The sequence below is a fragment of the Chionomys nivalis genome, chromosome X (genome assembly GCF_950005125.1).
Source record: "Chionomys nivalis chromosome X, mChiNiv1.1, whole genome shotgun sequence".
Classification (NCBI taxonomy): domain Eukaryota; kingdom Metazoa; phylum Chordata; class Mammalia; order Rodentia; family Cricetidae; genus Chionomys; species Chionomys nivalis.
Window position 1 is genome coordinate 69,070,853 of NC_080112.1, and position 25,050 is coordinate 69,095,902.

A 25,050-nucleotide genomic window follows, 5' to 3' on the forward strand; every position below is an offset into this window, starting at 1 on the left:
GAGCAAGCAAGAGTGGTGGGGACTGAAGACGGACGGGAGCAGGTGCCGGCTAGGACAAGCAAACCCGCGAACCAAGAGAGAGTGGCCCCTGGGTACCGGGACTCTATTTGGGTACCGACTTGACTTGCGAGGAAAGACAGGCGGCTGACCCAACCCGCACCGCACCCACGGTCGCCCTCTCACGCTGGCTAGCGCTCGGAATTCAACCCCGCCACTCTCGGGTCTCAGAGTCCTGGGAACTTGTTAGTCCACTTCTGGCCTCCTCGAGCCCATCTTCAGTAAAGCAGCTTCTACAACTTTAAAACAGGCTAACTGCTGAAAATGAGTCCATGGAAACGGTTGCCAGGGCCCGTAAACTACTACTCCCAGAAGTCATTTGGGACTCTTTGGTAACAAGCAATTGGCCAATGATGTACTGTTTCCTGTGTCGTGAGACCTTTTGGGCTCTTTACTGAGTTTACCTTTGACTTCGGTCAGAATTGTTCCGGGTTTCTTTCTCCCACAAGATGGCAGCGTCTGAAGACGAGTTACTGCTGCCGCGGCTTCCGGAGCTCTTCGAAACCAGCAAAAAACTTCTGGAGGAAGTGGAAGTAGCGACTGAACCCTCCGGCTCCCGGACAATCCAAGATAAGGTGTCCAAAGGACTGGACCTCCTTGCGAAGGCTTCTGGAATGTTATCGGAACTTGATTTGTTCAGGTATGGGGGAGAGGGTAGTAACCGCAGAGCATGATTGGTTAGCAAGGGTGGAGCCATTGCGCCTGGGTGGAAAGGACCTTTAAGGCTAAACTCGCGTGGTTCTTGCTTGCTCACTCTGTCTGCATTCTTTTCATTGTCCACATCTCTTCTGAGATGGTTAATATCCCAGGACAATGCTCCCTAGTGTACGGCTGACTGCCTCGGCCTTGGGTATGCAAACTCAGCCACTTTCTTTTAATCTGGCCAATGCTGTCTTCGCAACACTCTCTGCAAACTCTGTTCCTCCCCTATAAGCAAGAGCCACAGTTTAATGCTCAGCCAGGCTTCACGGCCTCCTCTTTGCTCTTTCCAGCCGCAATGAAGATTTGGAAGAGATTGCTTCCACCGACCTGAAGTACCTGATGGTGCCAGCGTTGCAAGGAGCTCTCACCATGAAACAAGTCAACCCCAGCAAGCGTCTAGATCATTTGCAGCGGGCTCGAGAACACTTCCTAAATTTCTTAACTCAGTGTCATTGCTATCATGTGGCAGAGTTTCAACTACCCCAAACCAAGAATAACTCAGCTGAAAATAACACTGCTAGCACCTCCATGGCCTATCCAAATCTCGTTGCTATGGCATCTCAAAGACAGGCTAAAATAGAGAGGTGGGTCAATGACTGTAATTTGAGGGCTGCAGTGCTGTTGGGGTGCATGTGTTTGTGTGTGTGCGTGTGGACTGCAGAATGGTGTATGCCATTCTCGTGGTTCTTTATTGAACATAGGCCATGGTAAAAGCAAACTTTCCAGAGTCTTGAGAAGCCTCTGCCATTGTTGAGGGGGTTGTACCAAAACTACAGGATTTCCACACCCCCCAGCACACACCTTATAGTTGCCGATAGTAGCGGTGTTTACTAGCTTGACCTTCGGGATTAGCAAAGTATATCCTGACTTTTTCCATGTCAGTACATAATGCTGTCTGTATGGGGTAAATATCACAGACGTAGAAAGTATTCTGTTCTATTTATTGAGCAGTTCTCTTCAGGAGTACAATCTGAGATGTGTAATGTCCTTAATTAATTATAGTCCTGGTACAGCATCATGTAACCTTAATATTGTTTATTCTTAGATTTAAAAAATTCAGTGAATGCTCAGTGTCTAAGAACAAAGTTAAGCACTGGGGATGCAACCTGTTTGGGTGTTTGTATGAATGTGGGTGATCATTGTGCTCTGGTGTGGGCAGGTGGCATAGAAACAATGTGAGTATAAGATGGTACGAGGAGAGATGCATGGGCGCTCTGAAGAAAGAAGTCCAGGGAACAAGGGAGAAGAGCGGGCTCCCAGGAAAGGGGATTTCTGTTCTAAGGTGGAAATGTTAGTCCGAGGAAGGAGAGAGGAGGGGTTAGCCCAATGAAGTAACGGTGTCATTCAAGCCACAAAGGCATTAGATAAACAGTACTGGAGCGGGGCTGTGTGGGAAGAGAAAAAGCGTCTCCTCCCAAGCAGCAAAATAAGGCTACAGCAAAATGGTGGTGGGGAGAGGGCAGAACTAATGATGAAGAGTGTTATAGGGCTCACATCAGAGAGACTTTGGGATGTGATAGGGAAGGAGCAAGCTTGAGAGGGTGTTTGAGTCCGGCTCCATCATTAGTTACTCCAGGATTTGGGGAAAATCGCTTCATTTCCCCAGGTCTAAAATTGAGATAATAAGTCCCCTTTTATAGACTATTGTATGGAGGGCTAACAGACATACATATAAAGCTCTTAGTGCAGCTCAGTGGCTGCCACAGTAGGCATTCAAGGTCAGGTGGAGCTATATATTTGTGGTTAAAAGTAAGATCACAGAATCAGAGCTGTGGGTTTGAGTTTCAGCTTTCCTTATGGATCATTGGACTTTGGGGTAAGTTATTTAGCCTATCTAAGCCTCAGGTTCAGTCCTATGTGAAATTAAATAACAGTGGTCCCAAATTAAATGGTGAAGAAGCAGAAATTGGCTCAGCACCCATGAGTAAACAGACAGCAAAGGTGGGTTATAAGTAAAAAATAAAAGGACAAGGAGTTGGGGGGGGGTAGAGTGAATCTGGGAGGAGTTGGGGGTGAATATGATCAAAACACACAATATGTGTGTATGAAATTCTGAAATATTTCATAAAAATATATTTAAGTTATAAAGTAAATCAGGATGGAGAGAGCCTAAAATCGGTACTGTGGCATATTGAGTTTGCGGTACCTACAAGACATCTCCGTAGAGATGTCCGACAAAATGAAGCTCAGAGAGGTCAGGCTTGGACTTTAGAAGGTTGAGAATTAGGTTATTTGACAAATAGTTATGAAGCCTTTCGTGAATGCCGGGGACTGTTCTGGATGTTAGAAAACCAGCCAAAGTCAGCGCAGTCGCGCAGCTTTGATTGTGGTAGACACAGACAGTGAGCTGGTAAATACAGTCAGCCTAGCACCCAAAAGGCACCAGTGTTGATTCATGGCACATGTGCACACGGAAACACGCAGAAAACAGAGGAGAGGAAAATTGGAATTTCCCAAGTTCAGGTGCTAAGGGTATGAAGAGTAATAAAATGTAGGTAGGGAACAGTTAAGTCACAGTGAATGATTTTTCAAAACCGTGGGCTAGACTGAGACAAAATGGATTCCAGAACCCTCTCTCTGACACTGTGGACTGGCCGCCCATAGGCATAGATCAGAAGCTAAGGCAGTGACGCTTGTGTCCCAATAGTTACCCCCAGAAAAAAACAGAAGAGATGGAGAGAGGTAAGGGAGTGGCACGAGCTGGCTGGAGGACGAGGCAAAGGTTCAGAACACAATGGCCTGGAAGACGAAAGGTCTCTAAAAATAGAAGCTGTAGACTCTTGAATGTGAAAGCCATACTACTCATTGTTGAAAAATTTGCAAAACATTTTTAAATCAAAAATAAGCCTTAATCTTAGCATTCGTAGATGTCATTGTTAACTTTCTGCTGTATTTTCGTTCAGATATATAGTTATTTTAGTTAATAAATTATGAACAATACTGTAAATGCAGCTTTTTATCCTGGTTTTAAAACACTAATATTGTGAGCATTTCCCCTGTCATTTGAAACCATATTTGATGGTTTTGTAATATTCTATTCTATAGTTGTACCATAATCACTTAAACTATTATTGTCAAGTATTTAGATCCTGTTTTGTTTCGTTAGCTTGCATTTTGAGGTATGGTTTTGTTTGATGTTTGTTTTGTTTTTGATGTGTGTGTGTGATTCTAAGTGATGCTATGAACAAACATTTGTACTCCTTTGGTTACTGTTTCCTTGGAATAGATTCCTCTTTGAATATTTTAAGACTCTTGATGTGTGGCAACAATATTGCCCTCCACAAGAATGAAGTCTTAAAGTATTTCCCATTTCACAAGTCCTGGATGTTAACACTAGAAAGTTCAATTAGTTAAATAGAAAAAGGTATCCAATTTTGATTTACATTTCTTTGGCGTGTAATCTTGATCTTTGAACATTTTTTTTAAAAAACTGTGTGACAGGTGAGTTGTGAACGCTGCATTTCCACTAATGCCCCTGGACTCATGTAACTATCCTCTATCCCTTCTGACCATGGTTCTCACACCGTTCATGGGTAATTCCACATGTGCTAGCTTTTCCTGTTTCTTTCTTCTCCTTTTCTGCTGTGGTGCTAGGGGTTGATTCCAGGGCCTCGTGCATACTAGGGAAGCACTCTACAGCTCCAGCTTGAAGCCTGACTTTGCACTCCAAGTGTGCCCACATACCCGCTCATCACTATTTCAGTAAGTACACTGCCATTCAGCTGGGTGTGTAAGCAGGAAACCTAGAAGGTAGCTTCAAGACCTACCTTTTTCTGCACTTTGTCATCTAGTCCATCAGCAAGGCCTGTCAATTCTAGCAACGGAAGGGGTCTTTTCCTGTTGTCTTCCATCTCCGCTAGCACACTTTGGTCTAAGACCTCAGTACCTCCCGAGCTTAAGTAGCCAAGGCCCTGTGTAATCTGGCATCTGTTTCTCCAGTCTCATCACGTGTGGTTCTTCACTTTTCACTGGACGCTAACTACATTGACTGCCATCCAGGTCTTTGAACAGACCAGCTCCTTCCGTCTTTGTACGTGCTGTTCTTTTTATATTAACTATTCTTCATACAGCCAATTCTTTGTTGTTTAGGTCTCAGCTTGAATGTTGTTCTTCAGTGATCCCTTTCCACACCAGTCTCTTTAAGTAGTTAGCACCTATCATTTTCTCTTCCCTCCACATTTGTTTGCTTCGTGGCATGCAGCTCACGTGCAGTTATGTCATTGCCCATCTTCTCAGGGTAGGAGCCATTTCTCTCGTTCACTGTGGTGTGCCTAGCACAGGGCCTGGCATGTACCCAGTCCTTCACCAATGTTTCCTGTTGACCAATAGGAGAAAGAACATGAGCCTGTCCCAAACAGAAGTAGAGTGCAGTGTGCACAGGAAATAGCGCTCTGGTCTGGGCTGAAGGCCGGCATGAGCAGGTCTGCTTGAAGGACTGTGCACTGAATACTGAAAGGAAACAGTTGGGCTACACGTCACCAGTAGGGCGGCTGGAATGAAGTGATAAAAGGGAACTTAGAGCTATCACAGACACTGCTTTTGTAAGGAGCATTTATATGGCTAGAAAGCTTACCCAGGGCAAATTTTGGTAGCTGAATGATAGAGTGCTTTCCTTGAATACTCGAGGGCCTGGGCTCAATCTCCCATGTGGCAAACAAACAAAACCCCAAATTATTCAGACTCTTCCTTTCTGTAACTCCTTCTGCCCATGACTCTAGATGCTGAATCTGTCCTAAATAAAACACCTGAATGGCATGTCTTCTCTCATATCTGCTTCCCTGTGCATACTCTCTCAATCATCTTTCAGGACTAAGTATGAGTGTGGTTGAGTAACAGCACGTCCCTTCTTTTAACAGAAATGAAAGAAGCTGGGTAAGTAATCAGACTATAAGGCTTAGTGGATTTAGGTTCGTAAGTGACAACTAGATGGCCTCTTCTCTAGACAAATGGAAAATAGCAACCAAAACTTGGGAGTCTGTGTTGTGACTGATGCAAAAAAAAATTTAGGCGCTCTCTACCTTGGTGAGTATAGATGTGTTTTCCAAGGAAAGACGTAGGGAAGAAAAAGCTAAGAATTAAGTGTTGGGGGCAAGCTAAGGGAGAAAAAAAAGGAAATAACTATCAGAAGAGATGCAACAAAGTACCAATAGAAGAATTTACAGAGGCAAAATGTCACAACAATTCTAAGGCCTCTCCCTACATACCCGCCTACACACCCATAACCACACACACCCCTACCTCCCTTAACACATACTTTAATTCCTAGTCATGCTGTTTAGCATAGTATAATTATTTTAGTCTCTAGACTTGGAACTTCTTAAGGTCAGAGGCCTTGACTAGTAGTGTATTAGTATTCCAACTGTATTGTATCTCACGATGCCCAGCCCAGTAGTAATTTGATCATTGTTAAAGCTTGGGGTACCTGGAAAGATAGAGGAGTATTCCAAAAGATGGAAGCAATATAGCATTGCGAAAACTGATTCTTTGGAATCAGACCATCTTGGTATAACTAAATTCTACTGCTTAAGAGATGGGGCACTATCTGCTCCCATTCCCTCCCCGGGCCATTTTCTTATCTACTAGTGATGTTTGTATTGCTATTTACAAAGAATTTTCTTGAACATTTTTCCATTTGCTCCTCTCACAACCCCATGAAGTAGATCCACATTCTACAGATATGGGGATGTGCTTTTCAAATTGCCTTGACCAAAATTACATAACTAGTAAGTGGTTAGGCTATAGTGAAACTCGGGTTTTCAGATTTCCAGTTCTAGTGCTGATCCTTCTCAAGCATAAAAGAGTAGTCACTGGAAAGGTGATTCTAAGATGGGAAGAAAGAGTGAAAATGCATAGCTATGAGTAAGGAAGGTGGGTAACTGATGGAGAGTTCTGAAAGAAATGAATCGGGATAAGATGGATAGGAAACCAGGGTGAAATGAAAGATGAGGACTGGAGGAAGGGTGGAGCAGAAATTTGAAGATAGAGGGGAAATGGGTGTTATAACTGCCTGGCCACCAGGCAAGCGTGATGCTGGTACGAAAACTGCAGAAGGTAATCATGTCTGATAGCAGACGTTTGTGGTACCCCATTTGCCACAGATTTGTAATTCCTTAGCACTGTAACTGCTTGGAAACAACGCAAGGAATCGCCCACGTCAGGGTGGTTATAGGGCTAAGAGATTCTAAGATAATAGTTGGTCCACCCTGGGGAGCCTAGAACACTAATGTAGTCTAGGACAGTGGTTTTCAGTCTGTCCTTCAGCACCTTGGAGTTCTACCAGTGAGTTATGTTGGGAGCCTTCCTCTAATTTTTTTCAAGGCACATTTTTATTTGTATATTACTTACTAGGGTCCTATTCAAATTCTCATTTAAAGAAAGTTCCTTATCTAAAAAGATTTTGTGTGTTACTGTGCGTTTGTGTGTTTGTTGTTTTTAAGCCACTAGCCTAAAAGAACAGGTGCTGAAGAGCCAGGAGTCTAAAGGATGGGAAAGAGCTAAGTTCCAGAAGCAAGGAACGGACCAGAGTGCATGTGATGAATGATCATGGAGAAGGAGAAAAGCCAAACAACTTTATTTAAAGGACCACTAGACTCCCTCAGAATTCACCCTGGAGTGTAGACCTCCTAGGATCCTTCTGTGTCGTTTTCCTATGACATAGGCACCTCCATGGAAGAGCATGAGTAGCTGTTTGTGGAGCCAAGTAAACAATCTCAAGTAATTGCAGTAGTAGCATTCCTGAGCTAGGAATTGGCCTTTGTATTGTTTTACCCAGACAGCTACATATGGTGATGCTGTAGCATACAAGATGCTTTCTTGTTGGGTTAAAGAAGAGCCTAAAAGTTTTTATAACAGTGTCTACAGTGCAGTGGTCCTTGGCTTTGGGATCAAACCTCTTCTTGACAAAATAAGATGGAAAAGGAGAGCAAGGGGATGAGGAGATGAGAGAAGAGGAAGACACATGTATGCAGAGGAAGGGAAGAAGAGAATGCATCCGAGTAGAGTTTGTATAAACTTTGAGGAGTTCAAAGACCACCCTCCTCACCTTAAACTCTCCGTCGACTTGAAGCTAAGACCTTATCAAGGTACCCTCCCCCCAAAGAACAGCTTCCTATTCTGGAAGTGAGGAGTGGGGGTTCCAGGCAGAGGGATTTTGATAGACTTCTCCTGGAAACCATGGCATTTTTACTTGGTTCTTGTCTGTTGCAAGCCTTCATATCCAACACATCAGTAACTATTGCCTGTTTCCTATTTTAGCGCATCCATCTCTTGCCACTTGCGCCACTGTCTCCCTAAGGTTGTGCTGGTACCTTCCTTTCCCTGCTTTCTGTCTATTCTAGACGCTCCTTCTCCACATTTGCTTTCCCCTTACTCTTCTCGGTATCAGGATCACTTCAACGCTGCCTTCTTTTCTTGATGGCTTTGCTCAGGCCTTCTCTTTGGAAGGGTGGCTTCTGCTCACTTGGGTATACTAGCATGCCTGCTTCCATGCCGTTTTCCTCTCCATTCACCTTGCTTCTTACTTCTCCATAGCGTGTATTCTCATCCAGCTTGTCATCTGTTCCCTTAGATCCACCTTCCTCCACTAGAATGAGAGCTGCTTGAAAGCAGGGGCCTTCTATTACAAACTGTCCCCAGCACTAGAAGTGCTTGCCACACTCTGGAGATAATTGACAGATGAATGCTAGAGGAGGTACTAGAATGCATCCTGGAAAATGGCGGTCAAGATCATTGATTCTTAAAATTAGGTAGAGATGAGTCAGGAATGTTTTGCATGAAAGACAAAAGATGACCGACCAGGTTTTCCACAGTTTTATAAGAAGGCCTGCATCAGTGGCAGGTAAGCAGTGACCTCTAAAGTTTTGGTGTTCCTTGAAGGTTCATCTTCAAAGTGGAGGACTTACAGGGAGCACTCTGGCTCTGAGCATCCAGCAGAGTGAGGACTGATATGGCCGGATGACTAGAGCATCTCATTCTGAAAGGGCTTACTGAAATCAAGATGCGCCTAGGCTCGCTCTTGCTTTGTAATCTGGGGATTGGCTCTGGATTATAGAATCTATTCCTAGATTGTACACTATTTCCAAGGTAGGAATTGTCACACATACTGCCTGGACAGCTGCAAATGCAGACCTTACTGTTGCCTTCTTTTGAGGAAATCAGTATGTGTAAGTTCATGGGTGATGCTTTTCTGTGGAACAGATACAAGCAGAAGAAGGAGGTGGAGCATAGGTTGTCTGCACTGAAATCTGCTGTGGAAAGTGGTCAAGCAGATGATGAGCGTGTTCGTGAATATTACCTCCTTCACCTTCGGAGGTGGATTGGTATCAGCTTAGAAGAAATTGAAAGCATTGACCAGGAAATAAAGATCCTGAAAGAAAAAGACTCTCCAAGAGAGGTAAGCCTTGTCTTTGCCCACAGAGTCATGGAAAGCTGCCGCCAGAAGTTCAAACATTCTGCAGGAGTGAACGCAAACCTTCAAAGATCTTAGCTGGATGTAGTGGTGCACACTTAGAATCCCAGCTACTCGGGAGACTGGAGGCAGAAGGATCCCAAGTCTGAGGTCTGACTGAGCTACACAGTGAGTTCAAATCCAAAGGAGTGACTTGAGATACAAAACAAAAGGTCTCACAACAAAAATTAGAAAACACTGGAAAAGTAGCCCAGTGATGGAGAACTTGTCTAGTATGGACAGAGCCCTCATTTTATTCCTCAGCACTGTAAACACTACATCTTTCTAGGTCTTCGTAAAAACATTGTTGACTTTAGGATAAGTGGAGAAAGGCTAGTGGTTCACCAGGGTAGCTTTCTGCTTCCTCATGGCAGCCGTCCCTGGTGCTCTCTAATCTAAGGCACTTTGTTGTAACTGGGTGGTAGCAAGGAAGTACTTTTCCTTCAAATTGGAACTGGTTTTGACTGTGGAAAGAAGGCCTAAGGAGGGAGGGGCCATTATAATCTACTTAATTATTATAGAGAAGGGAAAGACCAGCATTAGAGTAAGTGGGGAAGTAGAGGAGGAGAGAGAAACTAGGAAGAAGAAGCAAAGGAGTGGGGAAAGACTTAGAACTTAGTTGCACACTTGTAGACTAGGTGATCGTTCAGGTAGGAGCCAGTGCAGCAGGGCCATCTTCATGTGCAGAATGCCCAGAAGGCTACTTTAAGCAATCTTGTGGAAGAGCTTTAGAGTAACTTTGTGCTCACCCATCCCGGAGCTGCTTTAAGAGTATATGCTTTGTGGCCGCCTGCTCTCTCTATAGGATGCAAATGAGCTGACTTGATCAGCCACCACAGTAGTTGATCCGGGTCCTCGGCACAGCAGCTTTTAAGTTTGCCTTGTCCTTGTGAGCCTGGGAGCTCTCACCTGAGGAAAACACCAGCCTGGTCCTTCACATGGGATTTTCTAGCATTTCAAGGCTAAGGCTCTTCTGAGTCCTTCCCTGTCCCTGCCTTGCTGGGTGTATGTATTTTGGTTGTCTGTTTTGTTTTTTTTTTTTAAACCACTTCTCATGTGGCATTGACTTGGGTTCTGGAAGCAGTACATGAAAACCAAACGAGCACTTTCTACTTAACCAGACTTTTCCTTTTTTTAAGATTTTTTTTTAAATTTTTAATTAATTAATTAATTTATTTATTTATTTATTTATTTATTTTAGTCTTGCGAGGCAGGGTTTCTCTGTGTAACAGCCATGGCTATCCTGGAACTAGCTCTCTAGACCAGTCTGGCCTCAAACTCAAAGATCTGCCTCCCGAGTGCCAGGATTAAAGGCATGCACTACCACCACCTGGCTACTTATCTATACTTTGTTGCAGCATGTCTGTATACCTTTATATAAGAACCGCTGGTCTGCCCTTCCTCCCTTTACAGACAGGAATCAATCTCTAAAATACCCTAGAGGGTCTCAAAATTTAACAGCATAATTACATTTGCAAAGGCTTTTGGAAAAAAGGTCTTAATTCTTTTCCACAGAAGGTCAGGCTGAAGGAACACAGCTCAGGGGTATATGTGGAACACAGCAGTAGGGTTTAGAATTTCCTTCTTTGGATGGGCCTGTTTTGAAACCAAATGGTTTTTTCCTTGTGGTAAGAAGTTTCCTGCCGGGCGATGGTGGCGCACGCCTTTAATCCCAGCACTCCGGAGGCAGAGGCAGGCGGATCTCTGTGAGTTCGAGACCAGCCTGGTCTACAAGAGCTAGTTCCAGGACAGGCTCCAAAGCTACAGAGAAACCCTGTCTCGAAAAACAAAAAACAAAAAAACAAAAAAAAAGAAAAAAGAAAAGTTTTCTGAGAGGACTGGCTCTCTCTCATTTTGGCAAAGTACTTAATACCCCTTAAGACTAATAAATAAAAGGAACCATCAAGATGATTGATAACCTGAGTCTGTCCCCAAAAGCCACATGATGGAAAGGAAGAACTGGCTCCTGCAAACCATCCTCTGACATTCACGCGGAACTCTCCCCCACAAGAAAAAAATGCGTGGAAACCAAAGGCACATAATAGAAAGGTGTAGACGTAAGTCACAAAGCAATCCCACACCAGTTTGGAATTATGATTAATAAAAGGGTTATTTATTTAAAGGGAAAACTTACAGATCACTGTCCTGGACAACAGCCCTCTGGCAGCCAGGAACAGAGTCTAGTAGCCGGAAGAGAGAGAGAGAGAGAGACAGAGAGACAGAGAGAGAGAGAGAGAGAGAGAGAGAGAGAGAGAGAGAGAGACTACCCTGCATTTTAAAGCAGAAGAGACCACGCCCAAGTGGACTGGTATCTTAAAGGCTTTTTGCTGAAAAAGCAAAAGGAGCTCCCGCTGCAGAAAGGGAGAGTGAGTTTTGAGTGCAGAGCTTTTTCAGCACCAGAAGACTTGAAAGCCTGTGTGATAAAATGGGTAAAATGGCAAATGCACCTCTAAAATTAATTTTCTTCTTAGGAATCAACTTCTCACTCATCTCTTCCAGAGAAGCCTCCAATGAAACCCTTCATACTCACGCGGAACAAAGCCCAAGCCAAGTAGGTAGTGCCGCAACTGCCCTGCCTTTGCAGCCCAGTTTTGAGGGTTCCATGCAATGCTCGGGTAAATTACAAAACAGACATGGGTGTTTGTTTTTTTTTTTTTTTCAAAGTCATGGCTTCGGCTGTGAATGATGCTCTTTTGGCCAAGAGCCTAAAGTTTTCCTGATACTTTCTCCATGGCTGGCCTCAGAAATTCCCTTCACATCAGGTTTTTAAAAAGCCGCTGTAACGCAGAAAGAAAGCAGTCAGTCGAATGCAGAATTGCATGCTCTCCATGGTTTTTTCCTATTATTGACACTCTTCCTGCCTTCGTGAGCAGCTCTCAGAAGGACATACCTGCCTGCCTGTGATTTAATTCTGCATTATTGACGCTGTTCCACGGGGCTGCAGGAAAGTATTCTCTCTCCACATTTCAGAACCGCCCCTGTCAATTGCTAATTGTGTCATTGTGGAGTGCTGGCCCTTGGGATCACCTACCGGGAGATGACCCTGGGCTATCTACCCTCTTGATCTCATGAATGCTCTTGACTTTAGTGCTTCCTTATGGATGCCCCCTTTTCTGCATGGCTGGAGGAGATTGTACAGGTCCTCAAAAGATTGCCATGTAGGGGGATCATAAGGACATAAGCACCCGTCTCGCCATTAAAGAGGAAAGAGTCTGTTCGATATTACTCTGTTTGTTTCGTTCTCTAAATGGAATGTGGTTTTTGCAGAGTATTTGGAGCTGGTTATCCAAGCCTGGCAACCATGACAGTGAGTGACTGGTATGACCAGCATCAGAAGTACGGAGCATTACCAGACCGGGGGATAGCCAAGCCGACATCAGGTATGGAGTGGGGGAGGAAGATGGTTAACTGCTGGTTCCTTACACCTTCACAGCTAGAACCTGAGCAGAGGTAGTCTAAGCGGAGAGTCTGGCAAGAGTCACCTAGGCCGTGTCATTTCACCATTGAAACAAACAGCAGATGATTCTCGGCAGTACTGTCTTCCAATCTCCAGTTCTGACATGAGAACAGCAGCCAGATAGCAAAATCAAAAGCCCACTTGTGGTAATGGCAGAGCAGATGATATGCTGGTCCCTGGGCAGTCAAAACTTACAAACTGAACAAAATATTTTTAAAAGGGTAACTCCTTCCATGTATTTGGAAAGTGACCAGAAGCGTGCATAAACTGGAGGGCAGGCCACACTTGGAAGAAGTGAAGGGAACTTAAAATGCCTGGGAAGCAGGAGTTCCGATGTTCTGTGTTCTTGCTGCCCAGTTTGGTAGTTAGATCATAGGAGGTACTCAGAGGATTCTTTGAAAGGGAAAGATGGGCAAAGAGAAGAGCAGTGTGTGTGTGTATTATGTAGCAGGAAAAATGTCGCAAACAGGCGTGGGGTGACCAGTACACTTCCCGCCACTTAACAGGTGAGACATTGTCCACCCTCTGAGCCTTAGTTTCCTTGTCTCCTTGACTCTCTTAATTTTGTGAAGGAAGCATTCTTATGTCTAAGTCACTTACAGACCATTATCTCCATGGAGATAAGAATGCTTCCTTCACAAAATTAAGAGAGTCAAGGAGACAAGGAAACTAAGGCTCAGAGGGTGGACAATGTCTCACCTGTTAAGTGGCGGGAAGTGACTTAGACTGCCTTAAGTAATACATTGGCCAGGCTAGGATTTAAATTCAGGCCTTCAACTTTCCAGTGTTAGTGCTCTTTCCAGTAGTGCAAGCATACACACGCACGTGCACACGCACACACAAGTAGTGGCCATTTGAAAGGTGTCCTGTTTGGCTTTTTTTAAGCTTTTCACCTCTGGGTATGCTGTACTTTGATTACATAGCATAACTAAAAGTCAGATAGAAATCTGTAGACTTACTGACTGAGGAATGAGAACACTGAGTTAAGGTGACCATAGCAACTGCAAAGTGATGAAAGATGTTCTAAAAAGAAGAGACCCACACAGGGGAGCCCTAATTAACGGGAGAATTTAACTGTTAGCAATGCAACAGAGATAAACAGGCATGTTGGTTCCAAACAGTTTCATGGTCTTCTAAAATTAAAAGTTACTATTCTCTAGAGGACAGAAATTCCAAATCTCTCTAATCCAGGTGCTCTTCAACTTACCACAGGGCTACATCTTGATTAACCCATGGTATCTTGAAACTATCCTGTCAAAAATAGCTTTAGGAGCTAAAGAGGTGGCTCAGCAGGTAATGCTGCCGCCACAGAACCGCGAGAAGTGGAGGTCAGATGCCTTGCACCCATGGGAATGCTAGGTGGATATGCTGGTCCGTAATCTCAGCATTCCATGAGGCACAGAACAAGCTAGTCAACTAGACTAGCTGAAACAGCAAGCTCTGGGCTCAAATGAAGGACCTTACTCCAGTATATGAGCTGGGGCAGCACCATCAACCTTTGGCCTGTTCATGCACATGTGTGCGTACACTCCACACACATGTAAAAAATGCCTTTACTACATTTAGCCCACCGAACCTCGCAGCTTAGCAGTATAGCATTTTGGAGCAGGCTTTAAACTATTTCCACTTACAACACCATTTTACCCGGGAGGTTTTGATGGGTCTATATGTATATAAAAGTAGGTAGACTTGTGCCATTGAGACGGTCCCGCAGGTAAAGGTGCATGCTGACAACCTGACTTTCATCCCCAGGACCCATAGTGGAGAGAGAATCAGTTCACATGTGTGCTCTCATAAACATACACAGGCAGAGGATTAATAAACTGTTTATTTTTAAAGACATTTTTTGTTATGTGTGTCTGCATGGGGATGTGTGCTTTCCATGCAGGCATGAGGACCTGAGTTCAGCCCCTAAAACGCAGGTTTTTCAAAAAGCCCAGTGTGGTGGTGAATGCTCTGTCTTTCCAGAGCTGGGGAGGCAGACAGGAGGATCTCCAAAGCTCACCGGTGAGCCAGGCTAGCCAAATTGGTGAATTCCATGGTCATTGAGAGACTTTTCTTTGAAATATCTAAGGTGGAGTAATTCAAGAAGATGCTCGGTGTCAACCTCTGGTCTCTGTGCACAGGCACACATATTCCCCACACGGGAAATAAAGCACACAGAGAGCAAAGACAGGAACTCTTGTTCATCTCCCATTAGAAACAACAGGAGCCAGAGACAGCGTCTTAAAGTGCCCGGGGAAGATGGGAAATTGTAACCCTAGTAAATGAAGTGAAGACATGCTCCAAGGTGTGGTCGAGACAAAGGTGTTTCTTGTCACTATGTGGGGGAGGGAGCACAGCCATCCGGAGGAGTTCAGAGCAGGGAGAGAAGGGGTGGACTGAACATGGCCAGCAGACTGGACCAGACGTGGAGAGGAGGAGACCTTCATAGTACACATCACAACACACACAGAGTAAGACAAGCCATAGATTAATACAAAGTATTTTAAAAGATAGATCTGCTCCTTGTCTCTCCTTCTGTTTCTTGAGCGTGGCCGCGCTCTCTCTGGTTCTTTCCCTTTCTCTCTCTCTCTTTCCCTCTCTCTCTCTCTCTCTCTCTCTCTCTCTCTCTCTCTCTCTCTCTCTCTCTCTCTCTTCTCTTCTCTCTCTCTCCCTCCCTCCTTCCCCCCTTTTCTCCCCTTTTAATAAATGCTTTTATGGCTACTTTCTGTGTCCGTGGGTCTGCTCACAACCACCGCACATTGGGAATTCTGCCGCATGGCTTCCCTCTGCCGCCGCTCGGGTGCCGGACCCTGGAGCTGGCACCCGGCACTGCTGGGGACCCGCTGGAGCTTGCTGCTCCGTGAGCCCCCCGGGGGACTCCCGCACATCATTTTAGGAATAAGATTGGTGCCACGTGACTCCCGAACCGGGTTCTTTTCCACTTTGCCAGCTTCCCTAATTGCTTCAATCGGCGCTTCTTTTGGGACACCAGACAATTTTCATGCCACAGACACCAGTCAAAGGCAAAGAGACCAGCCATGCCAGGATGCGACCAGCACCCAGCCTTCTCTCGCGCCCCCCCCAAAAGACGACGCCCACAATCAGCAGGAAGCAGTCTTGAGAGTTCGCCGCCCCAGTTCCTTTGGGCTGTGGTGTCTTGTCTCCTGCTTTTTATTATAAGGAAGACCTGGGAATGTTGTGCTTTCCTTTCCCTTTAAGGGACAAGCCACACCCACTCCTCTGACCTGCCCTCGCCATCTTGTCTCTCCTTCTGTTTCTTGAGCGTGGCCGCGCTCTCTCTGGTTCTTTCCCTTTCTCTCTCTCTCTTTCTCTCTCTCTCTCTCTCTCTCTCTCTCTCTCTCTCTCTCTCTCTCTCTCTCTTCTCTCTCCCTCCCTCCTTCCCCCCTTTTCTCCCCTTTTAATAAATGCTTTTATGGCTAAAAAAAAAAAAAAAAACAAAAGATCTGCTAAGGGACTGTTATCCAAAGTATTCTCTTAAGATTCAATATTAAGAAAATGAACAGCCAGATGAAAAAAAAAAGTGACCCAGAAAGATCTTAATTAGATAGTTCACTAAAGAAGATCCACAGATCTCCGCATCCCGGCATTTAAATAAATGAGAAGAGTTGGCCAGCACTCATCTATTGAAGTGGCCACACCCAGAACACCCTAAGTGTAAATAAAACAAACCTCCACACGAGAAATCAAGGAGCGATGATCTTAGCACAGCTGCCTATTGTTAATAGGAAATTGTGTATTTTAGAATACAAAAATTTAAATATTACCAAAAATGAAAAAGCACTACAACCATGTACCATATTAACAGTAACTACAGTGATATTAGATGAAGCTGATTTCAAGAGAACAGGATAATTTTAAAGATCATTTCAGACTGATAAAAAGAAAGGGGCAGTTGCCCAGGAAGACACCTGAACTGTAATTGCAAGTGCCTGTTAACAAGCTTCAGACACAGGAGGACCAAAGTAATCAAATGGAGAAAGAGACAAACCTACAGTCACAACTGGGGTTCTGCTTTGAGTTCCACATGTTGAAAGCATGATCCCAGGTGCAGCAGGTAGGGCTTTGGGTAGTGAATGGATCCCGGGGTCTTTGACTTCATCAGTGGAATAATCTATTGGTAGGTTCATAATTTGGGGGTGGGGGCCTTGTTGAAGGGAATAGCTCCTTGAGGGCCCCTTCTCTCGTGCTCCTACTCCGGTCCCTGGCTACCTTGAAGCAAATAGCTTTGCTCCAACACATGCTCCTCACCATGATTTTCAACCTCACCTTGGACCCAAAGTTACAGGGACAAATTATGAAGAATTGGAGCAATGAGTCAAAACGGCTCCAATTGTTTTATTTCCAGCTATATTGTCAGTAGTGGGAAGCTGACCTACACAATTGAAAATATTAATACCTTTTTAGTAATTTATAGAATTATGTTTACTAGTAAGGCTCTAGAAAAACCTGATCGACACTGTCAGTCACCACATACTATTTGGCATTTATAGAACTATGTCCAACAACAGCAAAAGAAACATTTTCAAATACACATGACACATTCAACATATAGGCCATCAGAATTTTCAACTGATTTTCAGAATTGAAATCACAGTGTTCTTAGACCATATGCTACCTGGGGAGTTCCCCAAATATCTAGGAATTAACATGCCTTTAAGTAGCCCGTGAGTCAAAGGAGAATTACACTGGAAGAGCGCCAGAATGTGAGGAGTACAATTGGCGCTGTGCTCAGAGGAGTGTGTATGATGTTGAAAATGCCATGCTGGCGAGGAGAGACAGTGAAACCAGCCACCTGAGATCCTACTTCAGTAAGGTGGGAGCAAAGGAAACAAGAAGTAAGCTCAACTGAAGGAAACAGGAAGGATGGGAGGACTAAGAGTTAATTGACGGTGGTTCACAGAAGTTGAATACGGACATTCTACTCTGACCCCATGGTTTCACTTCTCAGTATAGACTAATTGTTCTCAACCTTCCTAACACTGCGACCCTTTAATAGTTTCTCATGTTGTGGTGACCCCCAGCCATACAGTTACTTCATTACTGCATCATAGCTGCGTTTTGCTGCTGTGACTATTGGAGATGCAGGATATCTGATGACGTGACCCACAGGTTGAGAACCACTGGTATACACCCAAGGGACAATGTGCCCATAAAGTATGAAGCCATAGCATCATTGTTTTTAATAGCCCAGTGTGGATACAGTATGCCTGGGTGCCCGTACATTCCAGAATGCATAAGCAAGTTTTGGAGGATTCACATGATGAGCTGCTGTGTTAACTAGCTGGAGTGATAAGTGTGGCTGATGCACACCTAATTGTGTGTGGAAAGGCCAAATACAAAAGCATGTATACAGTGTGATTTCATTCACGTGATGTTCAAAACAAGAGAAACATGTTGTGTGTGCTGATTAAAAGCCAGTATAGTATTTGCCTTTAGTTGGGGATCAGAAATGCAGTTGGACCTGAGGGGCTTCTGCAAAGTTAGTATTTCATATTTCTGTCTGGGGACCAGTTACATGAGCTTGTTAAGTATGTGACAATTCACTGAGCTGCATCCACATTGTCTTTTACTTTTTTACATATGTTTATACTTAAAATGCGAAATAAACTTGAACGCTACAACACAGATAGATGACAGTGAATCCCTGTGACCCACAAAGTAAAGATAGGAAAAGGCCATATGAGCAGGTTACTGGCGTCTGTGCTGGAGGTACCAGGAGCTAACTACCTGGAAAAGCGAAGAATAATAAGTTTCAAAGTAGTGTAGTCAGTAATCGCAGCAGTGAGGCCAGTTTCGGAAAAGCACTTGGAAGGAGGGAAGGTTTTGCTCTCCGGTAAACTCTAAGCCAATGTGGTGAGATGGCTGCGTGGGTAAAAAGCAAGCACGTGAAAAGCATGCATGATTGGACAATCTGAAGGGAGTAGAGTGCTCCAACCCTAATGAACTCTTGGAATTAACCCACCTGGTGTCGCAAGGCAGGGGCCCTCCCTCCCTACACAAATAGTATCTCCCAATTCATTTTAAAGCATTATTTCAGATTTGTTCTTTCTTGTTTTGCTCTGTTTTGTGTTGCTACAAGTAAAATCAAAATTTGTGAGGACATGAGCCAGAGAGAAGAAAGAGAAGGGTCACGTAGACGTGAGAGAGAACCAGACTGGGTATCTATTCTAGAAGCCATACTTCTCCACTGTGGGGGAAAGCAGCAGAGTGGAGCCCCTGGGAAACTGGGACAACCACCTTGATCACAAGCCTCCCTAAAAGTTCAGAAAAACTTCACATAGAAGTTAGCAACAGATTGTGATTGTGGTCGGAGAACTCCGAATATAACTTTTAAGTAGATGAGTTGTGGGACATGTATATTATATTTCAGAATTAAAAGGAAAATTACCAAGATCAAATCCCACACAGAATTAAGGGGCTAAAAGAGATATTTGCAAACACTCCAGAAGGTTAGGCTAACAAAAGGCAGGAGGGACCCTAGCACTTGGGACATGGGGGTAGGAACAACTAGGCTACAAAGCCATCCTCAGCTACCCAGTGTTCCAGGCCAGCCTCGGCTATGGTGAGACCTGTCTCACAACACAAAATACAGCAAAATAAAAATGAACAAATACGAAAGAATATTTTAGAATGGGTTGTAAAATACTATTTGAAAAGTTGCATTGACCACAGAGGAGCCATCTGAAATGGGGTAGAGAGACTTGGCAAAGCTGAAGTAGAAGGAAAGAAAAATGAGTCCAAACCGAAAATGTCTTACCAGGTAAAAAGGAAAAAAAAAATAAGAATTAAGATCAACAACAACAACAAAAAGACGAAAATTAAAACAGATGATGAGGAGTTGGGAGAGAAGAAAATATGATCAAAATATTGTATGAAAATAGTTTAAATATTTTTTAAACAAGGAAAGCTATAAACTAAAGAAACTGATATAGAGGATTTTGGATAAAATGACATATTAAAAACAGCAAAAAGAGCTGCCATATGGATGATGGGATTATCTAAACAAGAAAGCCTGTCATTCAGGCTGAGGCGGAGGCCAGCCTGAGCTACATAGAAAGTGTAAGGCCAGCCTCCAGGGTGTAGACCCTGTCTGAAAAAATAAAAATCAATCAAAGAAATAAAAAACATATATTCCTGAAATATTTCACCCAGAATGACTAAGACTAGTTCAAATAAATTTTTTAAAAAATTAAATGTCATAGATATCTCAACATTTTACATGTGATTTACTTCTGAGGGGAAAAAAGTCTTAGCTTACCTGTGAACTATGATGTGCTTCATGCTGTGAAAAAATAAAGTAGCAAATATTTAAGATCCCCAAAGAGGAAAAAATAGGACCAAGAATATCGTATCTGATAAAAACTGTTAAAATAAAGTAGCAAATATTTAAGATCCCCAAAGAGGAAAAAATAGGACCAAGAATATCGTATCTGATAAAAACTGTTAAAATAAAGTAGCAAATATTTAAGATCCCCAAAGAGGAAAAATAGAACCAAGAATATCGTATCTGATAAAAACTCTTAAGTATAAAGAGTACTGATGGTTTTTTAAATCCAGGAACTAAGACTTACTATTCCCATGATCCCTCCCTGAAGAATTTGCTAGAAAATGAGATTCAGACAACCACAGTAGTGGGAGCCATTGGTGGTGACTGGAGGACAGTTATTCGTAGAAGCAGTACTAAGTGGGAGCTAAGGAGGAATGAACGTGTAATACAACTATGTCTCAAAATGAGGAAATGAGAAAGGTGTATGCAAAGAGCTCCAACAGCCCTCAGTGACTACGTCGGTGGTGTTAGTGTAATTAACTATTCAAGGCTGTACCATATAAGGGAGTATAAATGAGTAATTGCCTGATAGTCTTACTCTGTCCTGCCTTTAAGAACTAGGTATTTTTCAATTTAAAAAGGAAGTTAACAGCAAGCAATGGTGTATGTAATCCTGATATAAACACATAAAAATGTATATTTTATAATAAATGCACAGACCTTTGCTTTAGCAAAGACTAGAAAAGACTAGAAAAAAGCGGCCTAGTAGTCACCTACTAGCCTAAATTGTGGCACTGAAGTACCATTCCCAGCCTGATACAGTGGCATTGGCCTGGAATTCCAGCTCTCAGGAGCAGCAAGTAAAGACAATGTGAAGTCAAGGCTAGCCTGTTCTCCACAGTGGGGTTCTGTCAAAAACAAAAGAAAAGAAAAAATTCCTATCAAAGCTGAATGTCTCAGAGAAATAGCTGTTTCTAATTCTGAAGAGAAATAGTCAAGATAAAGTTAGATAATGTGTTGAGAAGGGTTAGGAAACTTCCATTTCCGCTAGCCAGTTTGGCTTCAGGAAAGATAATTGGGGCTCAGGGATGTAGCTCAGTGATAAAGCCTCCTGCTTAGTAAGTGCAGTGCCCTCTGTTTGCCCCCACCCCCGGGACCACAGGAAGAAAATGGAGGCTGCAGTTGAAGCTCAGTTAGAGCACCCACTCAGTGTGTATGAAGCTTTGGGTTCATTCCCCGGCACCCCATACAAAAACAGCAGTTATCAGTAGCTCTAGTGCATGTAACAACCAAGCCTTTCTTACCAAATTGTTCCTGAATTCTTAATTGACATAGGAAAAAAATGTCTAAGCTTACAGGTGTCATTCAATGTTTCAGTATATGTGTATATTGTATAATGTTTTCAAATCAAGATAAACATAGCTATCTCCACAACCATCATTTTATTTAATTAAAAAAAATAAAAATAGAGATACCATATGATCTATCAGTCCCACTACTGGGCAGATATCCAAAAGAAAACATTCAAAGTCCTAGCTTTTCTCTTCTCTTTTTGTGGCTGTAGGGGTGGAACCTTGGGCTTCACATATGCTAGACAAGCACTCTCCTCTGAGCTTAACCTCCAGGCCTCCCATAGCTCTAGTTAGTTAGCACTATTTAAGGTTCTATGCAATAGAATACCAAAAGTGGTCCTCCAGTGTAACTGTAACTCAGTACCCATTGACCATGCTTTTATCCATCCCTCCTGCTCCTGTACTCTTTCCAGCCTCTGGTAACCAGTGTTCTCCTCTTAACTTTTTTGCTAGCAATCTTTTTGATTCCGTGTATGAGCAAGATCGTGCAGTACTTTCCTTTCTATGGCCGGTTTATTTCATTTCATGCTCTCCAGTTCCATCCATGTCACTTCAAATGACAAGATGCTCATCCTTTTGAAGTCTCTGAATAGTATTCCCTCACGTACTTGTAACACATTTTCCTTATCCATTCTTCAGATGATGGACACTTAGGTTGATTGCAATTTTTTTTACACTGTGAGTGAACATGATAGTGGTTAATGTCTCCTTGACAGACTGATGTCATTTCTTTTGGGTATTTGCCCAGTAGCAAGATTGCTCGATGATATGGTAGCTCTGCTTTTCATTTTTAGGTAGCTTCCCACAGTGAGAATACTAATTTATAACCCACCAGCAATGTTCAAGCGTTTTTTTTCCCCACATCCTTTCCAGAATTTATGTTTTCCATTTTTGATCATAAGCTTTCTTTTTTTCTCAAGACAGAGTTTCTCTGTAGCTTTGGAGCCTGTCCTGGAACTAGCTCTGTAGACTAGGCTGGTCTCGAACTCACAGAGATCCACCTGCCTTTGCCTCCCCAGTGCTGGGATTTAAGCCACCACCACCCTGCTGATCATAAGCTTTTTAACTGAAGTAAAACTGAGTCTTGTTGTACTTGCGGTTTGTGTTTTTCTAGTAACTAATAATGTTAACCATTTCTTCATATATTTATTGGTTATTTGTATGTCTTCTTGTGAGAAACGTCTACTTAAGTCTAGTAAGTCTAGTGCGCATTTTTAAATTATATTCTTTGGAGAGTTTGGTTTTTTTGTTTTTATTTTTGTTTTGTTTGCTATTGTATATTCTGGATATATGCCCCTTACTAGATGCAGGCTTTTCTCCAAACTTGCAGGTTGCCTCTTTACTGTTGATCATTTTTTTTTGCTGTGCAGGACCTTTCGTTGCAGTTTGAGGTGATCCAATTTGTCTATTTTTGGTTTTGTTTCCAATGCTTGAGGCGGGGGGGGGGGGAGGTCTTATCTAAAAAGTCCTTGCAGGCCAGCAAGATGGTTCAGCTGGTGAAGGCATTTGCCACACAAGACTGATGACCTGAGTTCTGTCACCAGAGCCTACATGGTGGAAGGAGAGAAACACCCCCCACAAGTTGTCATTTTGTGGCAACCCCCCCTCAGAAACACACTAAATAAATAAAATAGAAAAACAAAGAAATCAGTTTTAAAACCCCTACTTCTTCCAATGTCTGAAGTGATTTCTCCTGTTTTCTTCTAGTAATTTTATATTTTCGGTATGATATTTGACTATTTTCAGTAGGTCTTTTGTAACTGAACAATAGAGGTCTAGTTTCATTCTTCTGCATATAGACAGCTAATTTTCCCACACCATTTCCTGCAAAAACTGTTCCCTGGGTGTGTTCCTAGCGCCTTTGGTGAAGATCTGTTGGCCATAGCTTCTTGAATTTACTTCTAGGATCCCCTCTTATGTGTTCCTTTGGTTCATGTATCAGTTTTTAGGTCATTACTATGCTAATTTTGTTATTATGACTTTGGTGTGTGTATGTCTGTCTGTCTGTTTCTGTTTATCTGTGTGTGTGTGTGTGTGTCTTTGTACATGGATGAGCATCTAAGTAGAGACCAGAGGTTGACATCAGGTGTCAAGTGTCTTCTTCAATTGCTGTCTATTTTTTTGAAACAGACTCTCTAACTGAACTAGGCTGACTTGTCAATGAGCACCAGAGATCTGCGTCTCCTCCTCCCCAGTGCTGGAAATGCCGTCATGTATTGTGTCAGTGCTGGCGATCTGAACTCGGGTCCTCATGCTTGTGCAACTAGCATTTACTGACTGAACTATCTCACCAGCCCCAAAGTATACATATTTTTATCAGAAAATCCTGTGGGTGTTGTATTATTGAGATGTGAATGGAGATAAATATGAGGAAGTTTATTTAATGCAAAATTACTGGAAACCTGAAGACCTACAGCAATTAAATTCAAACACTTGTTAAAAAAATTATCAAAGAATGTGAAATTACAAAAACCACTCAAGTCAAATATCAGAGTGGATGAGACTGTCCATGGAACCATTTCTTTCATTTGATTCTTAAGCGTGGTTGACAGTGTAAGAATTCTGTAACATTAACAAATTCAAGGGAAAGTAAATACATGGAAAGATTGTGTGACTATAATAAAGGAAGTTGGGGCTAGCAGGATGACTCAACAATTAAGAGCACTCACTGCTCTTGTCTGCAGGAGCAGGTTCAGTTCCCGGTACCACGTGGTGCCTCACAACAGCTTGTATCTCCAGTTCCAGGGCATCTTCTGCCCTCTGAGGGCTCCTGGTGCTCATAACCCTTATGGAGATACATATACCTAATTTCTTTAACCTTAAGAAATGAATGAAGCAAATTGGTAGAGAAATCATTACCTATAATGCTACATACATCTCTGGAAATTCACAAATCATATATATTTCTTAACTTCTATGATCTCAGGTTTCTAGGACTTTTATTGTTGCTGGTGGGTAGGATTGTGGGAGTTATTTGTTTGTTTTTGTTTTGTTTGTTTTTGTTTTGATGAAGGGGTTGTTGGTCATTTAGCAAGAATTCTTTCCTGAAATAGAATCCGTTAGTGAAGGACACCTCTATGATCTTGGTTTCTCTGGAAACTTCTGGAGGCATCTTTACTTGCTACTATTGCATAGCATGTAATATATTCAGTAACAGACATGTTCTTCCCACTCGTGCCATCCCTGGGCAGCTAGCTGTGCTCTGTTCTCATTGTCTGGGGTTGTGCTCAGAACCAAGCTGAGCTCCCCTAATGTTTTTTTTTTTTTTTTTGGTTTTCTTCTATTTCTCTCCCGTCTATCATTTTCCCGTGCTAGCTGATTTGAAAAGAACAGCTCAGCAGCAGGAAGATCAAGAACAAAAGGATGACGAGGGTGACGAGAAAACTCTACACAGACTGCGAGAGTGGGATGACTGGAAGGACACCCATCCCAGGGGCTATGGCAACCGGCAGAACATGGGCTAATCTGCCTGAAGGGCCAAAGGACAACATGGTGCACGCCAAGGACAACCTCAGCAGGGTGCAGTGAAGGCAGCCGTGCGGAATCTTGCTTTGCATTCTGTAGTGTCAAATAATTGCTTGTACCCTAGGTAATGACCAGAGATTTTGTTTGGCTTTGTTAGTTCTCATCATGGTGTAATATGATTTCTCAAGTGGTCAGAGCATTAACGGCTCTATATAATCTATGACGGTATGAATTCATTCTCTTCAAAAAGTAATAAAAACCCCCTCTATCACGTGGGCCTATGCACAGACGTGGGTAT

General features: G+C 43.1%; 1 protein-coding gene across 1 annotated transcript; it reads left to right on the forward strand.

The window, feature by feature from the left end:
• Window positions 1-491: 491 nt before the first annotated feature.
• Window positions 492-25,050, forward strand: Igbp1 (immunoglobulin binding protein 1). Its single transcript, XM_057760460.1, has 6 exons — window positions 492-697; window positions 1,050-1,343; window positions 8,956-9,151; window positions 11,677-11,756; window positions 12,473-12,585; window positions 24,603-25,050. Exons 1-6 carry the CDS (start codon window positions 507-509, stop codon window positions 24,749-24,751), a joined length of 1,023 nt encoding a protein of 340 aa, XP_057616443.1. The 5' UTR covers window positions 492-506; the 3' UTR covers window positions 24,752-25,050.

What these genes read in the sequence shown, in the direction of transcription:
- Igbp1 (XM_057760460.1), top strand. Translation starts at nt 507, where the DNA reads ATGGCAGCGTCTGAAGACGAGTTACTGCTGCCGCGGCTTCCGGAGCTC. An exon ending in TCGGAACTTGATTTGTTCAG is followed by an intron (nt 698 to 1,049) that starts GTATGGGGGAGA and finishes TGCTCTTTCCAG; the next exon opens with CCGCAATGAAGATTTGGAAG. An exon ending in AAAAAGACTCTCCAAGAGAG is followed by an intron (nt 9,152 to 11,676) that starts GTAAGCCTTGTC and finishes TTTTCTTCTTAG; the next exon opens with GAATCAACTTCTCACTCATC.